Raw genomic sequence first — 23,560 nt, 5'->3', positions numbered from 1 at the left:
CAAAGTACAACAACTTTTAATACACCATTAATACTAATGATTAAAAATTATTGCATAGTCTTATGCATTTACCCTAAAACATTTTCTGAAAGTAAATTTCTGAAAGAATTATATAAAAGACAAATAACCCTTTAAAATGTGGATGGCCTTTACTACCTCGATCTTCTATCCTTTTTTGTCTTTTCAGTACTTTTGTCCATTGTCTTCTCATTATCTCCCCTGCATTTTGGGCAATACCACTTCCCCTTTGGTTTATAGGTAAGTGAAACACATGAAAAGTGAAACCATTCAATTGGACACTGTTCATTGTCACATCCAATCATTTCCCCATAAGACACTTGGTTACATAAACAATATGTAGGTTCATTGGGATCTATTGCAAACTCAACAGGTGATGCTTCTCTTTCCTGCTTGGCCTTGGAGCGTTTCTTTTTCTTGGCTGACTTGGATTTCTTTTCTTTAGGTGGCTGATCATCACAGTCTTCAATCCCATTTGTCATGTGACACAAATCTCGGCTTTCACTGGTTCGCTGTCGGCGGGGTCTTCTTGAAGATCGTTCTGGTTGGCTGGAATCCATCTTTGCTTTATCTGAGGCTCGCTCACTTTCAGCAGGATCTTGAAAACACTGTGAATGTAGCTCCATTTGCCTTGCCCGATTTTCCACCAATTCAAGCATCTGTGTGACGATCTGAATTTTTTCATCTCCCAATTCTTGACTATTGATTAATGCTCTCTGGAGATGCTGCTGTAGGCGTTTTTTCTGGTTTGAATCATCTTCTTTCTTATATTTTTCATAGACATCATCAATTTCCTTTAATGTTTCTAAAAAAGGAAAAATTAAAATCAGAAGGCTATTGTGTGTTATTACACATAACATTTTCCAAGTTAGTTAATTTTCACAGAATTGGTACAGTTAGAATGAACTCAAACCACAAAACCCAATCCTCCATAGTATGAATACATTGAAAACATTTTCTTTCCATACAAAGATCATATATTATCCAATATCAAAGTATATTTAGAAATAAATTAATAAAAAAAATGAACACAAAACTCTCTAGTACTTATTAATCTATATAAAAAAGGATAAGAGGAGTTCCATGGTGGTGCAATGGATTGAGGATCCAGCATTGTCACTGCTGTGGCTCAGGTCACTGCTGTGGCACGGGTTTGATCCCTGCCCCATGGGTGCCGCCAAAAGGAAAAATAAATAAATAGAAGGATAAGAGATGTGTGGCTCATTTATAATCAAGTCTTTTACATGAGCAGGAACACTACGTCACTTCACCTTTCAGCTGAATCTTAAAACAACCCTGTCCATAAAATTTCCATGCTGGACTCCAACCGTACAACTTAAAAAGGTTCCAGGATTAGGCTACAGACCACTGCCCAACTGTGTCTGCGGAATTTACAGTTTAGTCAATGACTTACTACCAGACTTCAGCAAGATACAACACTTTACTCTCACATCATCCCCTGGACATTTTAAAGCAAAGCACATACAAATAACTCTTGGCTTACCATCAGATTTGTTTGAACAGCTCTTTTATTCATCACATGGGAGAGTCTGAAAATCAAACTATTTCCAGAGCAGGTTTAGGTTCAGGTTCTGGTATCAACTGACTAAGCTGCTAACAAAATTAGAGTAAAGTCAGCACTGGATCACTGCGACTTTTGCAGATAACTCAGCAGTTGGGTCTCAGCTTTCTGAACTGCTGATTTAGGTATTGTATAGCATGTGAGATACACTTAAATCAATTAAAAATGGCTGAGTCATCAGAAGGCAGACAAAAATCTGAAAATATGGTTCTAGATGTCATCAAAAATTTACGTAAGTTGCTTATTCAAATCTGTACCCTTTCTTATCCTCATGAAATAGAATGCTATCTGAGAGAGTTAGGAAAGGTGGAGAAACAAAAATTAACTCGAATTTATCACACCCACACAACGTGGCATACCACTGTTTTATCTTCCAATATCCAACGAGAACGGAAATGTTAGAGCAGTAAAATACACACACTGGGAGTGTCTACAAGTAAGGTAACACAGAGCAAGTATTCACCACCACTTATGAACTAGCTCCTCCCTGGAAACGGCAGGTTCTCACACTTGGACAACTGTTTAACCTGAGATACATGACAATGTAACCTCCATATATCTGAAGAGACTCACACTTGCACAGCATATTTTTAATCAAGTTCACATCTAGTCCACTGGCCCAGCTAAGTATGTAAGTGGATTTCTTAAGAATCCAATTTTCAGAGTTCCCGTCGTGGCTCAGTGGTTAACGAATCTGACTAGGAACCATTAGGTTGCGGGTTTGATCCCTGGCCTTGCTCAGTGGGTTAAGGATCTGGCGTTGCCGTGAGCTGTGGTGAGGGGTGTAGACGTGGCTTGGATCTGGCGTAGGCCGGTGGCTACAGCTCCAATTGACCCTTAGCCTGGGAACCTCCATGTGCTGCGGGAGCAGCCCTAGAAAAGGCAAAAAGACAGACAAACAAACAAACAAAAAAAAGAATCCAATTTTCCTCCAGAAAAATAAGTAAATTATATATTTTCCCCTCAGACACATAAAATTTGAGGTTTTAAAAATACAGGTAAACCTTATTCCAAATATTCTATATCTAATAATCAAGAATTAGAAACTAATTATATTATTTCATACCATCACATTGATACTATACACGAGGTAAAAATTCACATTTTTAAAAGACACCTTAATTATGTGGTGAAAGAAGAAAGGACACTAATACTTACTAAGGCCCTTTTATGTGACTTTTTCATTAATTCCCACAGCATTCCCATGAGGAAGCCACCACTTCTGGATGTGAAGAAAATGAAACTCAACTGGTAACAACTCCAGACTTTGAACTTTGCCAGATCTGCCAGTCTGACTCTGCCATTTAAGCACTTTCTACTCAGCTGCATGGAAGGCACTTGAAATTAAGTACTAAATTTTAGTTCAAAGGTTATTTACTCAAAAATTACAAACAAGAATACTTATACAAACTGAGGTTCTCTAATAACCATAGCCCATAATAATTTCACTCAAATGTGAGATGGTTTTCTTCATTTCTCTATCTTTAAAAGTCTTTAAAGCTACTTTTAAGGTTCTTCTGTCATTTCTTAAAGTGTCTCAAATAGGTTGGAGAGAAATTTTTCTATGTAATGTATATCACTAATTATTACTATAAGTATTAGATCTAAAAACAATGTATTTTAGAACTAGCAAATAAATTAAAAAAAAAAAAAAAAAAAAAAAAAACCTAAAGCCTGAGTTCCCATTCTGGCTCAAAGGTTAATGAAACTGACTAATATCCATGAGGACTCGGGTTCGATCCGCGGGTTGTTCATTGGGTTAAGAATCTGGCATTGGTGTGAACTGTGGTGTAGGTCGCAGAGGGGACTCGGATCCTGTGTTGCTGTGGTTGTGGTGTAGGCCCGCAGCTACAGCTCCGATTAGACCCCTAGCCTGGGAACCTCCACATGCCGCAGGTGCAGCCCTAAAAAGCCAAAAAAAACCCCACAAAACAAACAAACAAAAAAACCTGCGAAAAAAACCAAAAACAAACAAGCATATAAAGCTAATGGAAAACTGTGAAAGTTGAGCTTAGTAAGCATTGTACAGAGTAAAAACAAGATCATTGTTTTTACGTTTCTTTTGAAAGTAACTACAATCTAAACGGAGCTAATTTTTTTAAATCTCTCCATTTTTGAAGGCCTAATCCTGTCTCTTGTGTCGTTAGAGCTACTTCTGTCAACTCTAGAAGGTCAAGATGGCAGATTTCCCTGTAATAAACTGTCCCTCCCAACTCAAATGAAAATAGCTTGACTTTTGTAAAGGCAAATACATCTTTAAAGAAATGTAAAAGCCTGCAAGTTTTACAAAGTTCAGAGTTATGATTATTTGAAAAACTAAAGTTGTTCAACATACAATTCTTAAGCACACATATAACATTTTTAGGTTACAATTTCAAGTATGTGTTCCATGTCTATAGAAAATATCTTTAGAGAGTATTAAAAAAAAAAAAAGCTTAAATAATTTAAAAACAAGGATGTGCCCCTGAAGTAGCCAGGCTGTGGAGTCAAACATTCCCCATTTAATCAGACAAGTAACTTAAAACTCCTTGTAAATTTTAATTTATCTGCAAAATGAATTTTAATTTCATAGAATTGTGAAGATTAAATGAGATAATGTTCTGGACGTGGTGCAGCAACTGACGGTAAATAATCTGTATTATTTCACTACCCCCCCCCATAAAGATCAGTCCTCTTAATCATACGGGTTCAAAATAAATTACAGATTAAAACACACCGAGATGTTCTAAAATCCTACAGGCCCAAAAATATCACCCTTTAAGAAACGGGTTCCTTAGAGACTAAATCACAGGATTAGTGACGTGCTGAAACAGAGAATGGGTCCAAGAAGTTATCCCTTTAAAGTCCATATGGCTGGTTACACATTAAGTCCCAGATCTGTTCCTTGATTCAGGGTTATTAAACGCAAACGGCTCCCCATTTAGACTCCCCTTCTGGTAGCAGGCGAAAGGGCCACCAATGGAAAATAATAATACTTTCTGTAAGAAAAGCTGAGCCCCAGTCCTAGCCTCCTGGATCGGACCACAAAGGGTGACTAGTGCCTCAATCACTTAAACTTGGCAAGAGGAGGGACTCAGGGTTTAAGGGACGCCAAGCGGTTGCCCAGTCAACCAACCCACATCCTCCAAGGGCCCGGAAGTGACGCAAGGCCCCGAACCTACGCGGTGCCAGGGTCAGGGACGATCCCAGCATCTGACAGTGTCTTTGTCGTGATTGAGTGGTTGGGAAAAAGTAAAAAAAAAATCACAACAAACAGTCCCAGATTCCAACACTGAATCTCCTAAGAACGAGCTAACTTCCCGCACAGCTCCCACCCATTTCCAACCAGCTAGCTTCGCCCAACTCTGTGCGAGACCAGCGATCCCCGACACAGGCCATTCCCGAGACCGGCGGGAGCGCGCGCGCCCTCGCCCCTCCCATGTCCTACGTCACGGCCTCAGGCCCCGCCCCCAAGTGGGGGCCCTCCCCGCCACACACACACACACACGCGCGCACACACACACACACCCGCGCGCGCGCGCGCGCACACACACACACACACACACACACACACACACACACACATACCCTCTTCCTTCCCCGCAGGGACCCCCTAGCCCTTTAACCATTTGGCTGAACAAGTTGGGAAAGGCTACGGCCCGGAACTTTCCCTGGGGCGGGAGAAGAGACTACTATTCCCGAGTCGGGAGCCTGAGAGCCGACGGAGGGACCTCCCCGGAGGCCGCCTTCGCAGCCCTCTAACCCCCTCCCCCTCGCACGTTCCAATGCATCTGCTCTCAAGGAGTGGGGGCCCACCTGGGGGGTGGGGAAAGCCAGGCCGGGGAGACCAGCGGGAGTCCGGCCGCGGCCGGCCGCTCACTCCCCACAGCCCCGCCTGGCTGTACACTCCCCGGCCGGGGCAGGAGGGTCTGCGGCACCGGGCAGGGGAGCGCCGGAACAAATGCTTGCTGCTTAAAATGGCTGATTCCCCTCCACACCAGCTGCAGCCTCCGGGTCTGCAGCGGGGGCTGTCGAGCCGCCCCCACCTCCACCCTTGAGACCAGAGAAGTCCTCGCGGACCGCAGGGGGAAGGGAGGGCCGCGAACCCCGTCTCCAGTCCCGTTCTCCCGTCCCACACACCAGACCCCTCTGTACACTCGGGGAGACTGTCACAGGAGAAATGGAAAGCGGCACTTCCCCAGGCAGGCTCCGAGGGACCGTGCCCGGCGGCCAGCGGATGAGTTGGGGGAGGACCCGCACAGGCAGTCCCGCGGCCCCTACCTTGATATTTGTTGTCCAACTCTCGCAGCACGGACACGTTCCTCTGCATGTCGTGGGGCAGCGACTCCACACACTCGAGGTAGTCCTGCACGTAGCAGGTGAGAAGCCGGCTCCGCTCCCCGGTCAGGAGTGCGGCCGACGAGTAGAGTTGCTGCTGCTGCTGCCCTAACATCCTGCCGCCGCTGCTGCTCCTCGCCGCCGCCGCCGCCTCCGCATCCAGCAGCCACTCATGCAACAGCCACGGCCGCCGCGGCTTCTCTGCTCCGCAGCCCGGCGCCGCGGGGACACCCGCAGCCGCTCAGGAGGGCACAGCCGAGTCCCCCGATCTCCACTCCCCCCAAAAAGAAGCCCTCACTCCCCGCCCCCGCGGTAACAAGCCCAGGGGCGGGGCGAGATCTGGGCTCCCTCCTTTTTCCCCTCCCTCCCCAGGACTAGAGCAGCGGGGATCCCCCCAGCGGAGCTGGCGCCGGGGTCCCGGGCGTTGACACTTCCTGTCCCCCTCGAAATCCCCAGATGCTACCGATGCCGCTTCGCAGCTCGGAACCCCATGACAAGCCTTTCGCTGCCCCTTTCCTCCCAATCACCCTCGGTGCCTGTCGGAGAGTCTCTCACTGGATTGCCCCCGCCCCTCCGGCTGCGGACGCGTCTGCGCCTGCGCAGGCCTCCCTCCTAATAAGGCCGGGGGCCCGCCCCTACCGCCCTACCGAAAGGTTCGCATTCTCCCGCCTTCCCTCCGCCACCCGGGTGATTGGTCTGTCAACTCTCGGCCCGGGGCGGGGGGAGGGTGCGAAGGGCAGCCAAACGGCAGGCTGCGCACCGCCCCCTCTTAAAGGGGAAGCACTGTCAAGTCCACCTCTTTGCTCAAGGTCTGAATGGGACTTGCGGGGGCTGATGGCTGAGTCCTCCCTTTCGTTCTTCCCACAGGGAGGGGGAAGCTTGGCCCAGCTCCGCCAGCCCGGTGTTACCGACTTTTCCCCCATCAGGTGGATCAAGCGCGGCCCCTCGCAAGCCTTAAAAGGTGCAGCGGGCGGTGGCTCTCCGCCGCGACCCTGGAGGGAGGCCTTGCGGGTCGACGCAGCGGCTTGCAGCGGGCGCAGCTCCGAGCATGCGCGGCGGCTGTGTGCCCGCCCGCTCGGCACCGCCCTCGGGCTCGGTCCTCCTCCCGCCGCGGCCTGTAGGCTCCCGGAGCATCCGGGGCTGATCGCGGAGGTAGGCGGTGCCCCCACGGCCCCCTGAGGTTTCTTTCTCCCTTAGTCGATCCGTGTTTTGAATCTCCTGGCTTCAACGAGGTCCCACCCTTCCTCAGACGCGGGGCCCCCCCCGCGCCGTCCCACGACCGTGCAGGTTTTGTCCACCCTCCCGCTCTTGGGAGATCGAGTTTAGTGTGGGCTGACTGCCCTGAAAACTGTCCAACGGGTAACCTTAAAAAAAGAAAAAGAAAAAAGTTTCCCCCCGGGGGATCAGAACGTTTAAGCATTAAACGTCGGCTAGGGCTTCCTGGCGGCGTGAGGTTCACCGCCACCTTAACATCTTTCTCCTCTAAGACAGAAAAACACTGGGGGGCCCGAGGACAAGGGGTGGTGAAGACGCGAGGAAAAACCTAATTAGGAATCAGGTTCACGTCCTCATCTAGGTGATCGGCCGACAGGGTTTAATTTCTGTCTTTTGTAAACTGAAATGCCAGGCAGAGGAGTTAATTTTAATTCCAGATGGACTCAGTTTGTATAATGACGTGTGTTTTTGGAAGAAACGGGTGTAAAGAGAACGAATACAAAGAGAATTTTAATGGAGTGCCAATGTAAACAAACACTATTGTGAGTAGCACATTTGAGTTAAAAAGAAAACGTGAGTGGGTGATAAATTTGGATTTCTCCTTATATCCATTTGGTTCGCCGCGGTGGTGCACTTGCATGGTGACCTATTTAGAGTCCTTTTGAAGTAGCTGTTAATAGTACGGTTACCATTGACATGCAAAGAGAAATCTAGACCTTGAGGTACAGGATATTTTAAATTTTAAAGCCGAAACAAAGCATTCTTGGAAATTTGAGTCTTGGGAACAAAGTAATATTACACAGGACTCGAAGGTTGTCATGTGCTGTTTTCCTGTGACACTTTGAGGTTTTGACCACTTCAACCCAGGCAGTGTAGTATTGTATTTCAGAGAATCATCTAGGTTTCTTATTGTTGTCCTCCTTTAAATCTCTTAGGTTAAGCAGCTAGATCTTGTCAAAAAACAGTCACTGTGAAAAATTGAATTTCATCACTTTTTGCCTGAACCTTACTAGTTTTGTTTACACATAGATTTAAGTCGGCTAGGGTTTTTTTGAAGGCTCCAAATAATGCACAATGTCATTATTTATTGATTCTGATTAGACATAGAATGCACCTATGATTTTATTCAGCCTAAATAGTGATCTGCAGGCAGATATGACACATGGTTAGAAAGTAGAAGTGAGAAAAGGCAGTGATTCTGAATACCTAGAGCACTCCCTCCAAGAACAGAAGAGCATGAGATGAAGGGAGGATGAATATTCAAATGTAAAACTTTTAGAGCATTATTTTCACCTTTCATAATCCTATTGAACAGGCTGAAAAGAAGCAAAAAAAAAAATCCAAATAATGATTTTTGAGCTTGTGTTTTTCTAAACCTAAGGACACTCTCATATGGTCATATATATGTGGGTGTGAATTATTTCAGACAAGTGCTTTTCTTGCTATATTAATTTACAAAAACAAATCAAAGGCTTATTCCTGCCATACTTGTGAAAGCAGACTGGGTGGAGAGAATTAAAAAAAAAAAAAAATCACCAACCTCCCCAAACTCAACCCTTGACCTTGGTTATTTATCATGTCCTTTTCTTCTCAGTAATTACTTAGCTGGAAACTTGGGGCCTTTTCAAATTGGGTTCCTGTACCCTGCTAAATACAGTATTTAAAAGTCCCTAATTCTCGGAGTTCCCGTTGTGGTTCAGTGGTTAACGAATCCAACTAGGAACATGAGGTTGTGGGTTCCATCCCTGCCCTTGCTCAGTGGGTTAGGGATCTGCCGTGAGCTGTGGTATAAGTTGCAGACGCGGCTCGGATCCCCCGCGTTGCTGTGGCTCTGGTGTAGGCCGGCGGCTACAGCTCCGATTCGACCCCTAGCCTGGGAACCTCCATATGCTGCGGGAGCGACCCAAGAAATGGCAAAAAGACAAAAAGACCAAAAAAAAAAAAAAAGTCCCTAATTCTCTGCAATGTAGAAATTAATCAATGATATTTAATTGAATGAATAAAGCAAAAGACATCTTATTTGTTCTTCAGTATATTTTTCTTCCAAAAGTAACCTTTAAAAAGGTAGGTAAAGGCCACCACCAAATTAATAGAAGTGTCTGAGATTGCCTTTAATTTCTAAATCCATTGCTTTAAGAGTTACCTGGTAGACCCTTATTTGTGCTGTGAGAAAGGGGAGCAACCACTTCAAACTCTAGCTAGTAATAGTGAAATTTTCCTAAAGATCCTGCCTGAGAAGTTTCAGCTACTGCTTGAGTCAGGCCAATTAAACTTGAAATCTTTTCTTTTTTCCTACTTTTTAATATTTTTAAAAACTTTATTATGGGAAATTTTAAGCACACACAAAAGTAGAGATAATAGTACTAAAATACTAAGATACCACTTGCCCAACTTGAACATTTATCAATATGTGGCTCATGATATTTCATCTATAAATGTTCTGCACCCCCTTATCTTTCTTGAATTATTATCATTGTATCAGTAAATGCTTTTTTGTTTGTTTTTTTGGGGGGATTTTTTTTTTTTTTTTGGCCTAGTCCCAGCATGCAGTAGTTCCCCAGGCCAGGGATCTAACTCAAGCAACAGCAGTGACAACACTGGATCCTTAACCTGCCCAGCCACCAGGGAACTCCAGTAAATACTTTAAATATGAACAGATAAGAGATAATTTTTTAAAAACATCTACAATACCATTATCCCATCCAAAAATTATCTTAGTATCATTTAATGCTCAGGCAGTTGAAATTTCCCTATTGTCTCATTAATACCTTTTTACAATTGGTTTGTTCAATAGGATCCAAACGAATTCCACACTGCTTTTGTTTAGTAATGTCTTTTCTAAATCAGTAATAGGCAGTTAATTCTCTATTTAAATCAATGAAGCAGATAGCAGTGTTTTTCTAAGGAACATATTTGGATTGTTGAAAAGCACTGTTAAAATGTAGGGAAATTTAAGAAAATCACTTTAACAGAGTCCTCATATTGAAATTGTCACCAGTTGACAGCCCACTGTAGAAATGAAATTATTCCTAACGCAAATAAATCAGTCCTGTAAAAATCTAGGCATTTTTTTAGAGTATAATTTGTTCTGGAAGGTCCAAGTCAAGCATTTTAAATTGTGCTAAAAAAAAAAAAAAACCCAGACACTTTAAATCAATTTATTAGTACAGTAGGCAACAACATCAAGGAAAAATAATAACAGTTTGCATCTCCATTGAGCTCAGTTTTAAAGCATTTTTAATTGCTTTAATGCATAAGTAGTACACATTAATTGTAGGTGAAAAAACAGCAAAAAAGACATAAAATCACTAAAAATTGGAAATAAATCTTATTGGTATCTAAGTATACTCTAAGATGATTCCATTTTAGTTTTTTGCTGTAAGGAAACACTTTGGCTACGACTAAAAGCCAAAGTTAAGAAAATGTCAGGTTGTCAAGATGGAATATTGGAAATATGAGTATTATTAGCCTGTATAGGTAATTCATGAGATAGACAGCACAGATTGATGTGTATCATCAATCCTACCATGAGTTATAGTAGTATTCAGCAATAAGAATGACTACTAACACCCGGGAAAAAAAAAAAAAAACATCGAAAAAACAAAAATAATACTAAGACCTTTTAATGAAGGGACTATGAATGACTGGGTCTATAGTCATAGAAAATTCAGTATGATAAAATGTCATTCCCATAACCAAGAAGAAAAGCAAACATATATTATCCACTTTGGTTTTTTCTGACAGAAAAAAATAACACATATGGTATACTTTGCATATTGCTGACCAGAAAAACATTCAATTTTCCCTGGATGGTTACCATAGTTACATCAGCCGTTTATAACATCAAGAGGGGGAACTAGGTCACAGTATTGAAGGCGTTTGAATTATGCAATTATGTTTCCTAAAAGCAGGGGAAAGTGTTTAAAATTTAGGGAAGAGAGATTTATACTAATGTTCAAAATTGAAATTCTGGTCTAATTTTGCTGGTGAAACTTAATAAATCTGTCCGCAGTTAAATGGTTGTTGTAGGGAGTTCCTGTTGTGGCACAGTGGTTAACGAATCTGACTAGGAACCATGAAGTTGCAGGTTCGATCCCTGGCCTTGCTCAGTGGGTTAAGGATCTGGCGTTGCTGTGAGCTGTGGTGTAGACTGCAGATGTGGCTTGGATCCTGTGTTGCTGTGGCTCTGGCGCAGGCCACAGTCTACAGCTCTGATATGACCCCTAGCCTGGCTCTAGAAAAGGCAAAAAGACAAAAAAAAAAAAGTTTGCAGATAATAAACTAACCTATACAAATAATGTAGTAGCTCTGTCCATAAGTGTGATAAAAAGAGATGCCAGCACATTGTCTTTGTAGTGACCCCTCTATCTTACTAAGTTATCTCACCTTAAAATGTTTTTGCAGATAATCAATAAACCCAACTAGCCTAGAATCTTAGAGTAGCCAAAATGTTTAAACCAAAACTTTGGCCTCTTATCTTTACAAGTTTGATTAAAGCTCTGTTCAGTGCCTGTCATATGCTACTCTTAATTGGTTGTAGAGATTTTCCTATTAATTTCATCAAATGGCAAAGAGGAAATATATTGAAAGCATAGACTTCACCTTTATTTATTTATTTATTTGTCCAGGCCAGAGGCATATGAAAGTTCCCAGGCCAGGGATCAAACCTGTGCCACAGCAAGCAACCTAAGCTGCTGCAATGAAAATGGCAGATCCTTAACCCATTGTGCTACAAGGGAACTCCTCACCCTCTTTAAATTATATGGATTCTTTTTTTATTTTTATTTATTTTTATTTTTATTTTTTTCAATAATTTTTTTTTAATTTTCCCACTGTACAGCAAGGGGGTCAGGTTATCCTTACATGTATACATTACAATTACATTTTTCCCCCACCCTTTCTTCTTGGATTCTTTTTTTAAACAAAGAACCTCAAAAAGGATGATTTTATCCAAGTATTGTGTCTGTTGTATCAGAGCACTGCACCGTGCTGAAGAAATGGAGGTTAGATGAAGGAAACATAAAGGGGAAAAAACATCTGAAGGTTGCACCATTTCAGGTGGTTATTTATAATCTCATAATCACTACAGACTCATAGACTTAGTATAGCTAAAACCAATCTTAGATCAATGATTTTCCCCAAAGGAAGAGAAAGCAGGCAACTGGCAGCCTTACCCAGTAGGTAGGTGAGCCATGATCATAACCATCTTGTCTCTAGGAAAGGATGGAGAAGAGGCTGAGAATCACTATTATAGATCTCCTCTAAAAAGCCAAGTGGTTTGTTTGTTTGGCTTTATAGGGCCACACCTATGGCCGATGGAGGTTCCTGGGCTAGCGGTCCAATTGTTTTGTTGTTTTTTTTAAATAGGTGATAATATGGGTCCCAGAGAAGTTAAGCAACTTACCCAGGATCACACAGCAGTTCATGAAATAAGTGTACACCTAAAATTTTAAGAGTACAACAAATATTAGTTATCTTATTTTCTGTCTGATGATCATAGGAAAGGGGAAAAGTATGCATAGGGGGAAAATTAAGAACTTGGGATATCATAAAATTACTTTTTCTGAGAAGCCTTGCAGCAAATTTAACAATATTACCTCTAAAGGAAAACTTGAATTTCCTGAACAATAATACTCAAAATAATCATAAAATCAAAAGTTCTGGAAAATCATGTATCCTTTAGACTATTATTTATTTTCAAGGGCAAATGCTTCCTGCCTTCTGCTCTAGTTGAAGTAAGAATGGCCTTTTAAAAATAAAACTGATGCTACTAGCCAGGAGCTTTGGGCTAGATCTTTTGTTTCTTGTAATGATTTTAATTGATTACTTAATGAGATTTTATTGGAGTTATTGTTACATTAATTGCTCTTGGCATGGTTCATTTAATCCAGCACTTTGGTGAATATTGATTTAGCTTCTAAGGGTGACAAATTTTTAAAAATTGCCTATTTAATTTATTTCCATAAATTGAGGTTCTCTGACTCCTCTTATCTATGGAAACCAGTGTATCTCACTTTATACAATATACATGTTTCTGGAAAATTTTGTTAAAACCTTATTTTGCTACAAGTCATTTTATTTTATTTTTTCTTTAGCCACTTCCCTGATCAAACCCAGGTCACAGCAGTGACAATGCCAGATCCTTAACCCACTGAGCCACCAGGGAACTCCTCTAAGTAATTTTAAATGTGCTATTTCGATAAAATAAGGCCTACATTTTGGAAATATTTATTTAACGAATAATTTATCTCATTTTCTTTTGTTTTCTGGATTTCCCTCAATTGTTTTTTTCTGCTTGAGAAAACATTGGTTGTGTTCTTCATTGTCTAACTGCAGCCTACATGTGGCTTCTTTGACTTTTTCTAACTGTGGTGTACATTCCAGGTACTTTAGCATAATGTCCTTTGGTCACAGAAATGACATCTTCAGGGAAAAGACTTTGAAGAAATGTCTGAAGTGACAGTAGAAATATTTTCTTCTGTCATCTGCTTAAAGTAACTACCAGAATTAGGTTTTTTTAAAAAAAACCTAAGGATAGGAGTTCCCGTCGTGGCGCAGTGGTTAAGGAATCCGACTAGGAACCATGAGGTTGCGGGTTCCGTCCCTGCCCTTGCTCAGTGGGTCAATGATCGGCATTGCCGCGTTGCAGTGAGCTGTGGTGTAGGTTACAGACGCGGTTCGGATCCCGCGTTGCTGTGGCTATGGCCTAGGCCGGTGGCTACAACTCTGATTCGACCCCTAGCCTGGGAACCTCAATGTGCCTTGGGAGCGGCCACAGAAATGGCAAAAAGACAAAAAACAAACAAACAAACAAAACCCAAGGATATAAAAGATAGGGGAAATTTTTGTATGGAAAGTATTAGAGGTTAAAAAGCTTTCTGTTGGAGTTCCCATCGTGGCACAGTGGTTAACGAATCTGACTAGGAACCATGAGGTTGCAGGTTCGATCCCTGGCCTTGCTCAGCGGGTTAAGGATCTGACGTTGCCCTGAGCTGTGGTGTAGGTTGCAGGTGCAGCTTGGATCCTGCGTTGCAGAGGCTCTGGCATAGGCCGGTGGCTATAGCTCCAATTCAACCCCTAGCCTGGGAACCTCCATGTGCCTCGGGAGCGGTCATAGAAAAGGCAAAAAGACAAAAAAAAAAAGCTTTCTCTTATGGGAAAATAGAAGAATCAGAGAAAAGAATGATTATTTGAGCCATTAATGGTGGTGGTACAACATGAGAATTAAAAGTTAGCAACAATATGATATTTATATTATATTTATAGAAACTATTTATAACACTTTCATGCATAACAAAAAATACAGTTGTAATACAGGGTTGGACTAATAGCCTATCTAATCTAATCTTTGAAAAGTAGCATGTTGATTCAAAAATAATTTCCAAAGAGCCTAGTGACTTCCTGTTACCTCTAGAATATCATTAACTTTTACTTTTCAGCTAAAATATCTTTGGAAGAACAGTCCAGCAGATATCTACTGATAGTAGTTGCCTCTGATTTAGGGCCTGGGGCTGGATTTGGAGGGAGGCTTAGTTTTCACAAATATCATTTGATTTTTTTGATATATGTATTACTTTAACAAAAGTTAAACTTTATTTTTAATATAAAAGATGCAAAAAGATATCCATACAGTCTGCAATAATAAAATGCACATGTGGAGTTCCCGTTGTGGCTCAGTGGTTAACGAATCTGACTAGGAACCATGAGGTTGCGGGTTCAATCCCTGGCCTTGCTCAGTGGGTTAAGGATCTGGCGTTGCTGTGAGCTGTGGTGTAGACCACAGATGTGGCTTGGATCCTGTGTTGCTGCGGCTCTGGTGTAGGCTGGTGGCTACAGCTCTGATTAGAAAAAAAAGCACATGTGTGCAACCTACTGGGAAAGGAGCACATACACTCAATATTTAGATTTATTTCACTTTTCCAAGAATTTTTCTGCTACTACTGCTAGTTATGTCTATAATTTGCATACCAGCATTCTAACTGCACATATATTATTACACAAAATTAAAATCAAGAAATACCACAATTGGCCAGTTTGAAGCTTTTGAAATCATCATGTTTAGAAACAAATCTAGGCAGCTTTGGCTCAGAAATACATTTTTAATGAAGTTTTTTAGCATTTTGGGAGAAGTTCCCTGTAGCTTTTTTCTCACTCAATATAGCCCTTAACTTATTAAGAGCTTTCTTAATTTTTGTGCAATCCTGCTTGAATACATTGGGTTACAGTGGAATACTTTTATCATTTTTATGGGTCATATGTTTGAAAACTCGTATTCAGGGGTATGTTCTGTGTTAATGCCATCTATAACCTGTGCCTACAACCTCACAAGGGACTTATGAAATCTGTCTACCCAGGAAGAAGCCCTTCACTGATGTGTCTTCTTGAGCTGTGATCTTCTCTACAGGAGTGAAGTTTAGCAGAGGTATCTAATGAAGAGGAATCTGAACATATCAGCTGAGAAAGGAAAGGGATTGGGAGAAGACCCCAGATGTCATAAGGCAAATAGAGAATGAGGTACAGGAAACTACTATTATTTTGATTACATGGCTCAAAGAACTCCAGGAAATTGATTCCCATTCCATTGAGCATAGTTTTCAATTTGGGATGGGAATTAACTTTTTTTAAAAATAAAGTAGATATTAGTAGATATATAACACACAGGAAAACAATTGAACATAGTGACCTAAGTGGTTACAATACTTCATATAAGGGATCTTTTTCAGAGATTATTGTTTGGTGTGTGGTGTGTTGCTTCCTGGGAAAGATTGATAGGTGACAACTCTACTGTAATGAATAAAGACCTGTGGGGAGATGGAAAGAGAAGCAAGAAAGGAGCAATTGACAGGGAAATGAGGTTACATGGAAGAAGCAGGTAGGTTCAGGAAATTTCCACAAGGTAATATCAACTGGGTTTAGTGACTGTATGTAGGGGATGGGGGAGAAGAGAAGTCACGTAGAGTTTTGACTTGGGCCGTAAAGAGGTCATGGCAAGGTCATGTAGAATAGAAAATCCAGGAGGCATAGCAGGTTTGTTGGGAAAGATACAAGTGTAAATCATACAAGGCTTATAACCCTTAGTTTTTTTAGGTCTTGTCTTTCAAACAGCATAAACTACTGCTTCCTAGATGTAGCCTGCTTGTTTGTAAAGAACAGCCAGCTTATAGACATCAGAGGCTGGGAACGTGTTGGGAAGGATAGATAGACTAGAGGAAATGATTTAGTGATGCCATGGTCTTAAAAATATTTTCACGCATACCAGGACTTAATCTAGCTTTGTATTATTTTTATTAGCAAGAAATTGGTAATAGGGGACAGAAAAGATATACAAACCTTAGGAAGGAAAACATTAATGCAGCAGGTCTAGTTACTTATTCCTTGCATGTCTCCAAGGAAACCATGACTGATTTGGCCAACCCTTGGAATTTGGCCCATGGAGTGTTTTGTTGGTGACGGTGATTTTTTTTATATATACACCTGGAGAAATGAAACAGCCATAGTGGCTCATCAAGTTGCTTTGCGCAACATGTACACCTGATTTTATTGTTGGGGTCCTGAATTTCAGTTGCCATAGCTGATTGTGTAGCGGAATAGGTGTACTTGAATAGCTGTCAATAAAAGCTCTGGACCCTTAGACTCAAATGATCTTCTACAGGTAGAGCTATTCCACACATGCCTATAGTTTGCTGCTAGAGAGAGAGAGGGAATTCCTATGCAGACAAAGGACTTTGGAAACCTGTGCAGAACTTCTCTGGACTTCCCCAATGCATCTTTTTCCAGTTGCTTTTTGTGGGGCAGGGGGACCAATGGGGGTCATGGCTTGATATGGGATCTCAGTTCCCAGACCAGGGACTGAAAATGGCTGTGACAGTGAAAATGCCAAGTCCTAACCATTAGACCACCAGGGAACTCCATTTCCAGTTGCTTTTGCTCTCTAATCTTTGCTGTTATAAATTTTAACCATGTTTATAACTAGCTGTTGAGTCTTGTGAGTGATTCTGAGATCACCGAAGGAAACAACCATATACACATTTCTGAAGAAATTTAAAACTCAGTTTGTCCATCCGAGTCTTAATAGGATTCCCTGAAAAAAGAATAATCAGCAAGTATGTGCATGGATTTAAACTAAATCAAAACTTTGGCCTATGTCCAGGAGACACTTATAGTCCGTAGGGATAAAGAACACATACAGAGTGTTGGGAAAATGCTTACAGGCATAAGTATAAATAAGATCAAATTAGCAATAAATGTAGGAGCAAAGCAGAATACAAGATTAAAATTGGTAGGAGTCAATCATGGTTTATGGAAGATGGTACATATTTAAGAAGAAATATGCGACCATGTCGTCAAATAATGACTTTTGTTTTTTTCCTCCCTATGTACTTTAGCAGTATGTAAAAAATATGAAATAAAAAAATATTTTTTTCTGGATTTTATCTGATGAGTGCTGAGTCCATCTGAAGTTTGACTAAATTATTTGTGTGGAATCAAAATTTGCACCAAATCAAAATGTTAAGTATTTTATGTAACAATATTTTATGAGCCCTATAGTTATTAATTGCAGCAGTAAGTTAATATTCTCTTATATTATCATTTCAAATACTCCACCCAATTCCTCTTATAATCAAATCATATCTGGTAATTTCTTCAGCTATTTAGTTAAATAGTGGCTTACAACCAAAGAGTAGGAATGAACTTTGGGAGTTCCCTGGTGGCTCAGTGAGTTGGGGATCCCATGTTGTCACTGCTGTGGCTCTGATTTGATCCCTGGCCTGGATACTTCTGTATGCCCCAGATGCAGCCAAAAAAAAAAAAAAAGAATTTTGAAAGTTCTGCTTCTGGTACTAGCCAGGTAGCTCCTTTCATATCACCCTCCCATGAATAACAACTATAAGTTATGAATAAAGTATTTTTAAAATACCAAAAGACACTGGATAACAAGCAAAAGGAGGCAAATTCTGGAGGGAAGTCAGTATAGCTTGCAATGCTTAGTTGTGTAGGATGACTTAAACTTAGAAACTTGTGGACATACTGGCTTGAAGAGCCAGAGGATGGAGTCCAGGACCCCACAGTGTGATTGATAAAGGGTCTAGAATTAATATCATGTACTTCCCTGACATCTGGTAAAATCAGGAAGGTTATGAATGGTCTAACTCCAAATTTCCTAACCCTCTCTGTTGCCATGGTCCTAAGCTAAGGTCTCCTAACCAAACAACCCTTCTTGTCTCAGGGACCAGGTATATTTCCTGCTTACCCCTGAGTGGCTGGTTTCAGTTCCCTGCAAGCCCGTGGAACTATTCAAACAAGCCAATCACATCCTCCCACAGGATCCAGGGACTACTTTATCTTGATACTATAAAATCTGCCGTCCCCGGGGACTGGTTGTTTACTGTGTTCCCAAGTGTAAACCCCCATATGGCCCTGAATGGTATTTGGTGTCCTCTGCCAGGCTGTGAGTGTATGTGATTAGTAAATTGCCGTCAGTCTCTTCTGTCTAGTGCTGAGTGTCATGAATTAGGACATTCCCATAACCCTAGGATAGGAATCCTTCCCTAACCAATTAGATGAAGAGGAAGCAATTAAAACAAATAGCAGATGTAATAACTATGACAGCTTAGGTTAAAGATATAAGGGGTGGGTGGGTGCAGGGTTCTTGTATTTTATGTGAAGTGCTGCAATAGTAGCTTTATTTATTTTCTTTTTTTCTTTCTGCAGTAGTAGCTTTAAAAACACTGAAAAGTCAAGGAATCCCTAGGGCAACCACAAAAACAAAACAAAATAAAACAAAAAAGAAACTAACCAAAAAAAAAAAACCTAAGAGGTTTTGCAAAAAATAATCAACTAAAACAGAATTCTAAAAATTATTCAACAAATCCCAAAGAAATCAAGAAAAGAATAATATTGAAGGAGCAAAAAGCAGTTGGGGAGTTCTCGTCTTGGCTCAGTAGAAATGAATTCAACTAGGAACCATGAAGTTTTGGGTTCGATCCTTGGTCTCGCTCAGTGGGTTAAGGATCTGGTGTTGCCATGAGCTGTGGTGTAAGTTGCAGATGCAGCTCGGATCTGGAGTTGCTGTGGCTGTGGCATAGGCTGGCAGCTACAGCTCCGATTGGACCCCTAGCCTGGGAACTTCCATATGCTGTGGGTGCGGCCCTAAAAAAAAGACAAAAGACAAAAAAAAAAAGTTGGGACAGACAAAACAAATAATAAAAGACCAAACCATATCAATAATTACACTAACTGTAAAGGGACTACATGATCCAATTAAAGGCAAGGATTGTCAGGATGTATTTAAAAGTAAGACTCAATTATATGTTGTCTACCAGTGATGCAGTTTAAATATAAAAGGACTGATAGGTTGAAATTAAATGGAAAGAAAAAGTTGTACAGAAAATATAAGCATAAGAAGGCTGGAGTGTCTATATATTATACAAAGTAGATTTCTAGACAAAGAATTATCAGAGATAAAGAGAAACTTTTGATAATGATAAAATGGTCAGTATATCAGAATAATTATAAATGTGTATGTACCCAGTCACAGAGCTTCAAAATATATGAAGCAAAAATGGATAGAATTGAGGGGAGATATAGACAATTCCATAATCAGAGTTTCTAATTTTAACATCCCTTCCTCAGGAGATAATAGAAAATGTAAAAAAAAAAATCAGTAAAGATGTAAGCTATGAACAGTACCATCAACCAGCTAATGGAAGAATGAACCATACAAATTTTTATAAAGAATTTAGAGGTAGATGTCCTTCCCTTTGCTGAATCATATCTCATTGACAAAGTCATATTTCCATTCTGCCCTTTGACTGTTTAAAATAATAAAATATATGTAGTTTTTCCCCCAATTTAAGTTACTTTGTACTGTAATAATATCACTTATGCTGAAACCATGAGCATTTATTTCCTTCCTAAAAGAAATAATGTTTATTCTTTTTTTTTTTTTTTGGTCATTTGTCTTTATAGGGCCGCACCTGCAGCATATGGAACTTCCCAGGCTAGGGGTCTAGTGGAGCTGTTGCTGCTGGCCTACACCACATCCACAGCAACACCAGATCCAAGCCACCTCTGTGACCTATACCACAGCTCAAGGCAACACCGGATCCTTAACCCACTGAGCAAGGCCAGGGATTGAACCCTCAACCTCATGGTTCCAAGTAGTATTCATTTCCACTGCACCACAATGGGAACTCCAGTAATGTTCATTCTAAAGGGGAAATATGGGCTTCCCATAGCCAGCTCATTCCTATCTTTTAATTCTCTAGAATTTTTTTTTTTTTTGTCTTTTTGTCTTTTCTAGGGCTGCTCCCATGGCATATGGAGGTTCCCAGCCTAGGGGTCCAATTGGAGCTGTAGCTGCCAGCCTACGCCAGAGCCACAGCAATGCCAGATCCAAGCCACAACTCATAGCAATGCTGGATCCCTGACCCACTGAGTGAGGCCGGGGATCAAACCTGCATCCCCATGGGTACTAGTTGGATTCATTTATGCTGCACCACGGAGGGAACTCCCTTGAGGAAGTTCTTCATAGCTATTTTCCCCTTTATTGGTTTTAAATAGTCTAAGTATCTCTTTCCAGTCTGTTACCTATGTGTTAATGTTGACCTTATGTTTTCTTTGAAAAAAAACTACTTAATTTTGGTGTACTCATATTTCCAGTTATGAATTAAGAGGCTTAATGCATTTTATTTTATTTAATGTTTTTTTTTTGTTGTTTTGTTTTGTTTTGTTTTGTTTTTTTAGGGCTGTACCCGCGGCATAAAGAATTTCCCAGGCTAGGGGTTGAATTGGAGCTACAGCTGCTGGCCTACACCACAGCCACAGCAACTTGGGATCCAAGCTGTGTCTGGATCCTTAATGCTGGATCCTTAATCTACTGGTAGAGGCCAGGGACTGAACCCACATCCTCATGGATCCTAGTTGCGTTCGTTAACTACTGAGCCATGAAGGGAACTCCCTGCTCAATGCATTTTAAAGAAGTTTTCTTTTTAATAGTTTTTCAAAAACCTTTCACACCTTTACTCCAATGGGGATTTATTTTTATATGTGGTATATGGTAGAGGCACGTTTTTATCTTTTCTTCCATGAAACAAACCATTTTTCCATTATCTATTAAATAATCCTTTCCCCCTATAATTTGTTATACCACCTCCATGCAACTCGATCCTCATGCACATTCCCACATGTGCATGTATATTGACTATTCTGTTCCCTTGGTCTTTTGTCTGTCCCCTACCCAGAATGCACTATTTTAAAGTTTTGTTGGTGTGATACCACATTAATATTTGATAGGTGAATCTCTCCTCTTTCTCAAATTATCTTAGCTAGTTTTTGGAGGTTTATTTATATATGTTTTAACATTCATTTGTCAGATTCCTCTAACAAATCTTGCTAGGATTTTTATTGGAATTTCACTAAATTTATAGATAATTGCGGGGAACTGAACAATTTTACAATGATAAATTGTCCCAACCAATAACATGATATAAATATCCATTTATCGAAGATTTCTTCTCTTTCATTTCTAATTCTTTTTACTTTATTTGAATATTTTAAACAATATATGCACATAGTAAATCCAAGCAGTAAAAAGGCATATAGAGTGAACATAAGTATAGTATGACCCCTGACCCCTGCCTCCCATCTCCTCTTTCCAGAAAAAAGACTTTTTTGTGTGTGTGTGTGTGCTATGGTATGAAGCAGCTTGATGTGTTATCTCAGTTCCCAGATCAGGAATTGAACCTGGGCTACAGTGGTGAAAGCACCTAACCCCTTGACCACCAGGGAACTCCCAAAGCCAATTTCTTATTAGTCTTTCCAGGGATTTTCTATGCATATTCAGGCATATCTGTAATGGAATGTTTAAGTGGGACTCTTCCTGTCAAAATCTTAGCTGAGGGAATTCTATGTTTTATTCTAAACAGACCACCAGGCAAAAATCAGCATGGAGACAAATCTTGACCTCTTATCCACACTAAGGATAAAAAAGTTTGAGAGAGATTTGCGAAGATTGTTTTAGAGTTAGCTGTGCTGTGTAGTCATCCATAGAGGGTGGACAATTCTTAAGGTCAAGAGAGAGTGATTTCAGCGGAAACTGTCAAGAAAGCCTAGTATGTTGGCCTATAATCAAGGAGACACAGTATATTAACTGACTCACCTAGAAAATCTGAAAAATGAAGAGATGGCTGCCTCTTGAGAAGGCAGAAACGGAGAGAGCGTTGGTGACACTTTGTGGTCAGCCTGCAGTTCTTGAATTTGGCCTAAAAGTTGCTTGAATATTTCCTGCAAATCAGATGAGGGCCACAGAGCCTATAGTTATTTAAAATTCTGACCTAGAGGAGCAATGGAACTGCAGAAAGAAAGAAGTCCCCATGGAATGGACCATGGAAAATCCTATTTGCAGTGAAAATGTCAGCCAGAGGGAGATGCATTGTCTGAATCATAATACAGTCATTCATTCCTAGTAGGGGTCTCTGAAGGACAAAAGTGCTTACAATATAGAACCGAACAGTTGTAAACTCTTGCCAGGCCCAGGGAGTGAGAAGTCATCTGATTTAGTTATCAGATTTAAATTTCTTTCTTTCTTTTTTTTTCACTGGCCACACCCATGGCATATGGAAGTTCCTGGGATTGAATCTGAGCTACAGCTTCCACCTATGCTGTAGCTTCGGTCACACCAGATTCTTTAACCCACTCTGCCAGACTGGAGAATCAAACTCCACCTCCTCAGTGTCCCAAGCCACTGCAGTAAGATTTTTAACCTACTGTGCCACAGCGGGAACTCCAGATTTAAATTTATTTTAATCAAACATATGAACATGGTTCTGTTCGAAATTAAATGTTCTACAGTAGTCATATTGAGGTCATTTTATGGTGGTGTGGAATTTGGGAACTAAAGCCCACCAGGTCTAACCAGGGTTCTTTCTTCCATGTTTTAAGTAAAAAAATTCTGAGGCTTCAGCTGAGAATCTCAATTTACTACTGACCGAGTGTCAACTGTCTTTTGCAGGCCTTCTCCATGTGGAGTCAGAGGAGACCCTCCTACACCAGAGGAAAAGATCTCAGGCTTTTTAAGTTATTTTCCATCTTGCCACCTACAAATCTGAAATCTAAAGTAATTGGATCTCCTTTTAATCAACAACAAAAGATGCCTGCACTACAGCTGTTTTTCATGAATATCATTTTTGAAAAATTTTTATTGTTGTGGTGGTGATGGTATTTTTTTAAGAGGGAAAATTATAAAAATGACACCGATTAAGGGTAGAAAATTTCAAAATAGGCAGCACTAAAAAGAAGTACATTGAATTTCAACATTTACTATCTACAGCCCAAAATTAAATACTTTTTTGTTGTTGTTGTTGTATCTGTGGCATGCAGAAGTTCCCAAGCCAGGGATGGAACCCACGCCACAGCTTTAACCAGAGC

At 40.8% G+C, this 23,560-nt stretch overlaps 1 protein-coding gene and 1 long non-coding RNA gene across 2 annotated transcripts; one reads left to right on the top strand and one right to left on the bottom strand.

The window, feature by feature from the left end:
- On the bottom strand, positions 1–6,733 carry ING2 (inhibitor of growth family member 2). Its single transcript, XM_047772318.1, has 2 exons — positions 5,861–6,733; positions 1–823 (listed from the first exon to the last, which is right to left on the bottom strand). The coding sequence occupies exons 1-2, from the start codon at positions 6,030–6,032 to the stop codon at positions 153–155; spliced, it is 843 nt and encodes a 280-aa protein (XP_047628274.1). The 5' UTR covers positions 6,033–6,733; the 3' UTR covers positions 1–152.
- On the top strand, positions 6,720–23,331 carry LOC125123104 (uncharacterized). The gene is made up of 3 exons (XR_007133977.1): positions 6,720–7,069; positions 15,487–15,646; positions 23,145–23,331. It is a non-coding gene; the product is annotated as an uncharacterized LOC125123104 (long non-coding RNA).
- The last annotated feature ends 229 nt before the right edge of the window (positions 23,332–23,560 follow it).

This window comes from Phacochoerus africanus, chromosome 3 (assembly GCF_016906955.1).
Source record: "Phacochoerus africanus isolate WHEZ1 chromosome 3, ROS_Pafr_v1, whole genome shotgun sequence".
NCBI lineage: Eukaryota > Metazoa > Chordata > Mammalia > Artiodactyla > Suidae > Phacochoerus > Phacochoerus africanus.
The sequence above is the reverse complement of the archived record's forward strand: the minus strand, read 5'-3'. Positions and strand labels throughout refer to the sequence as shown.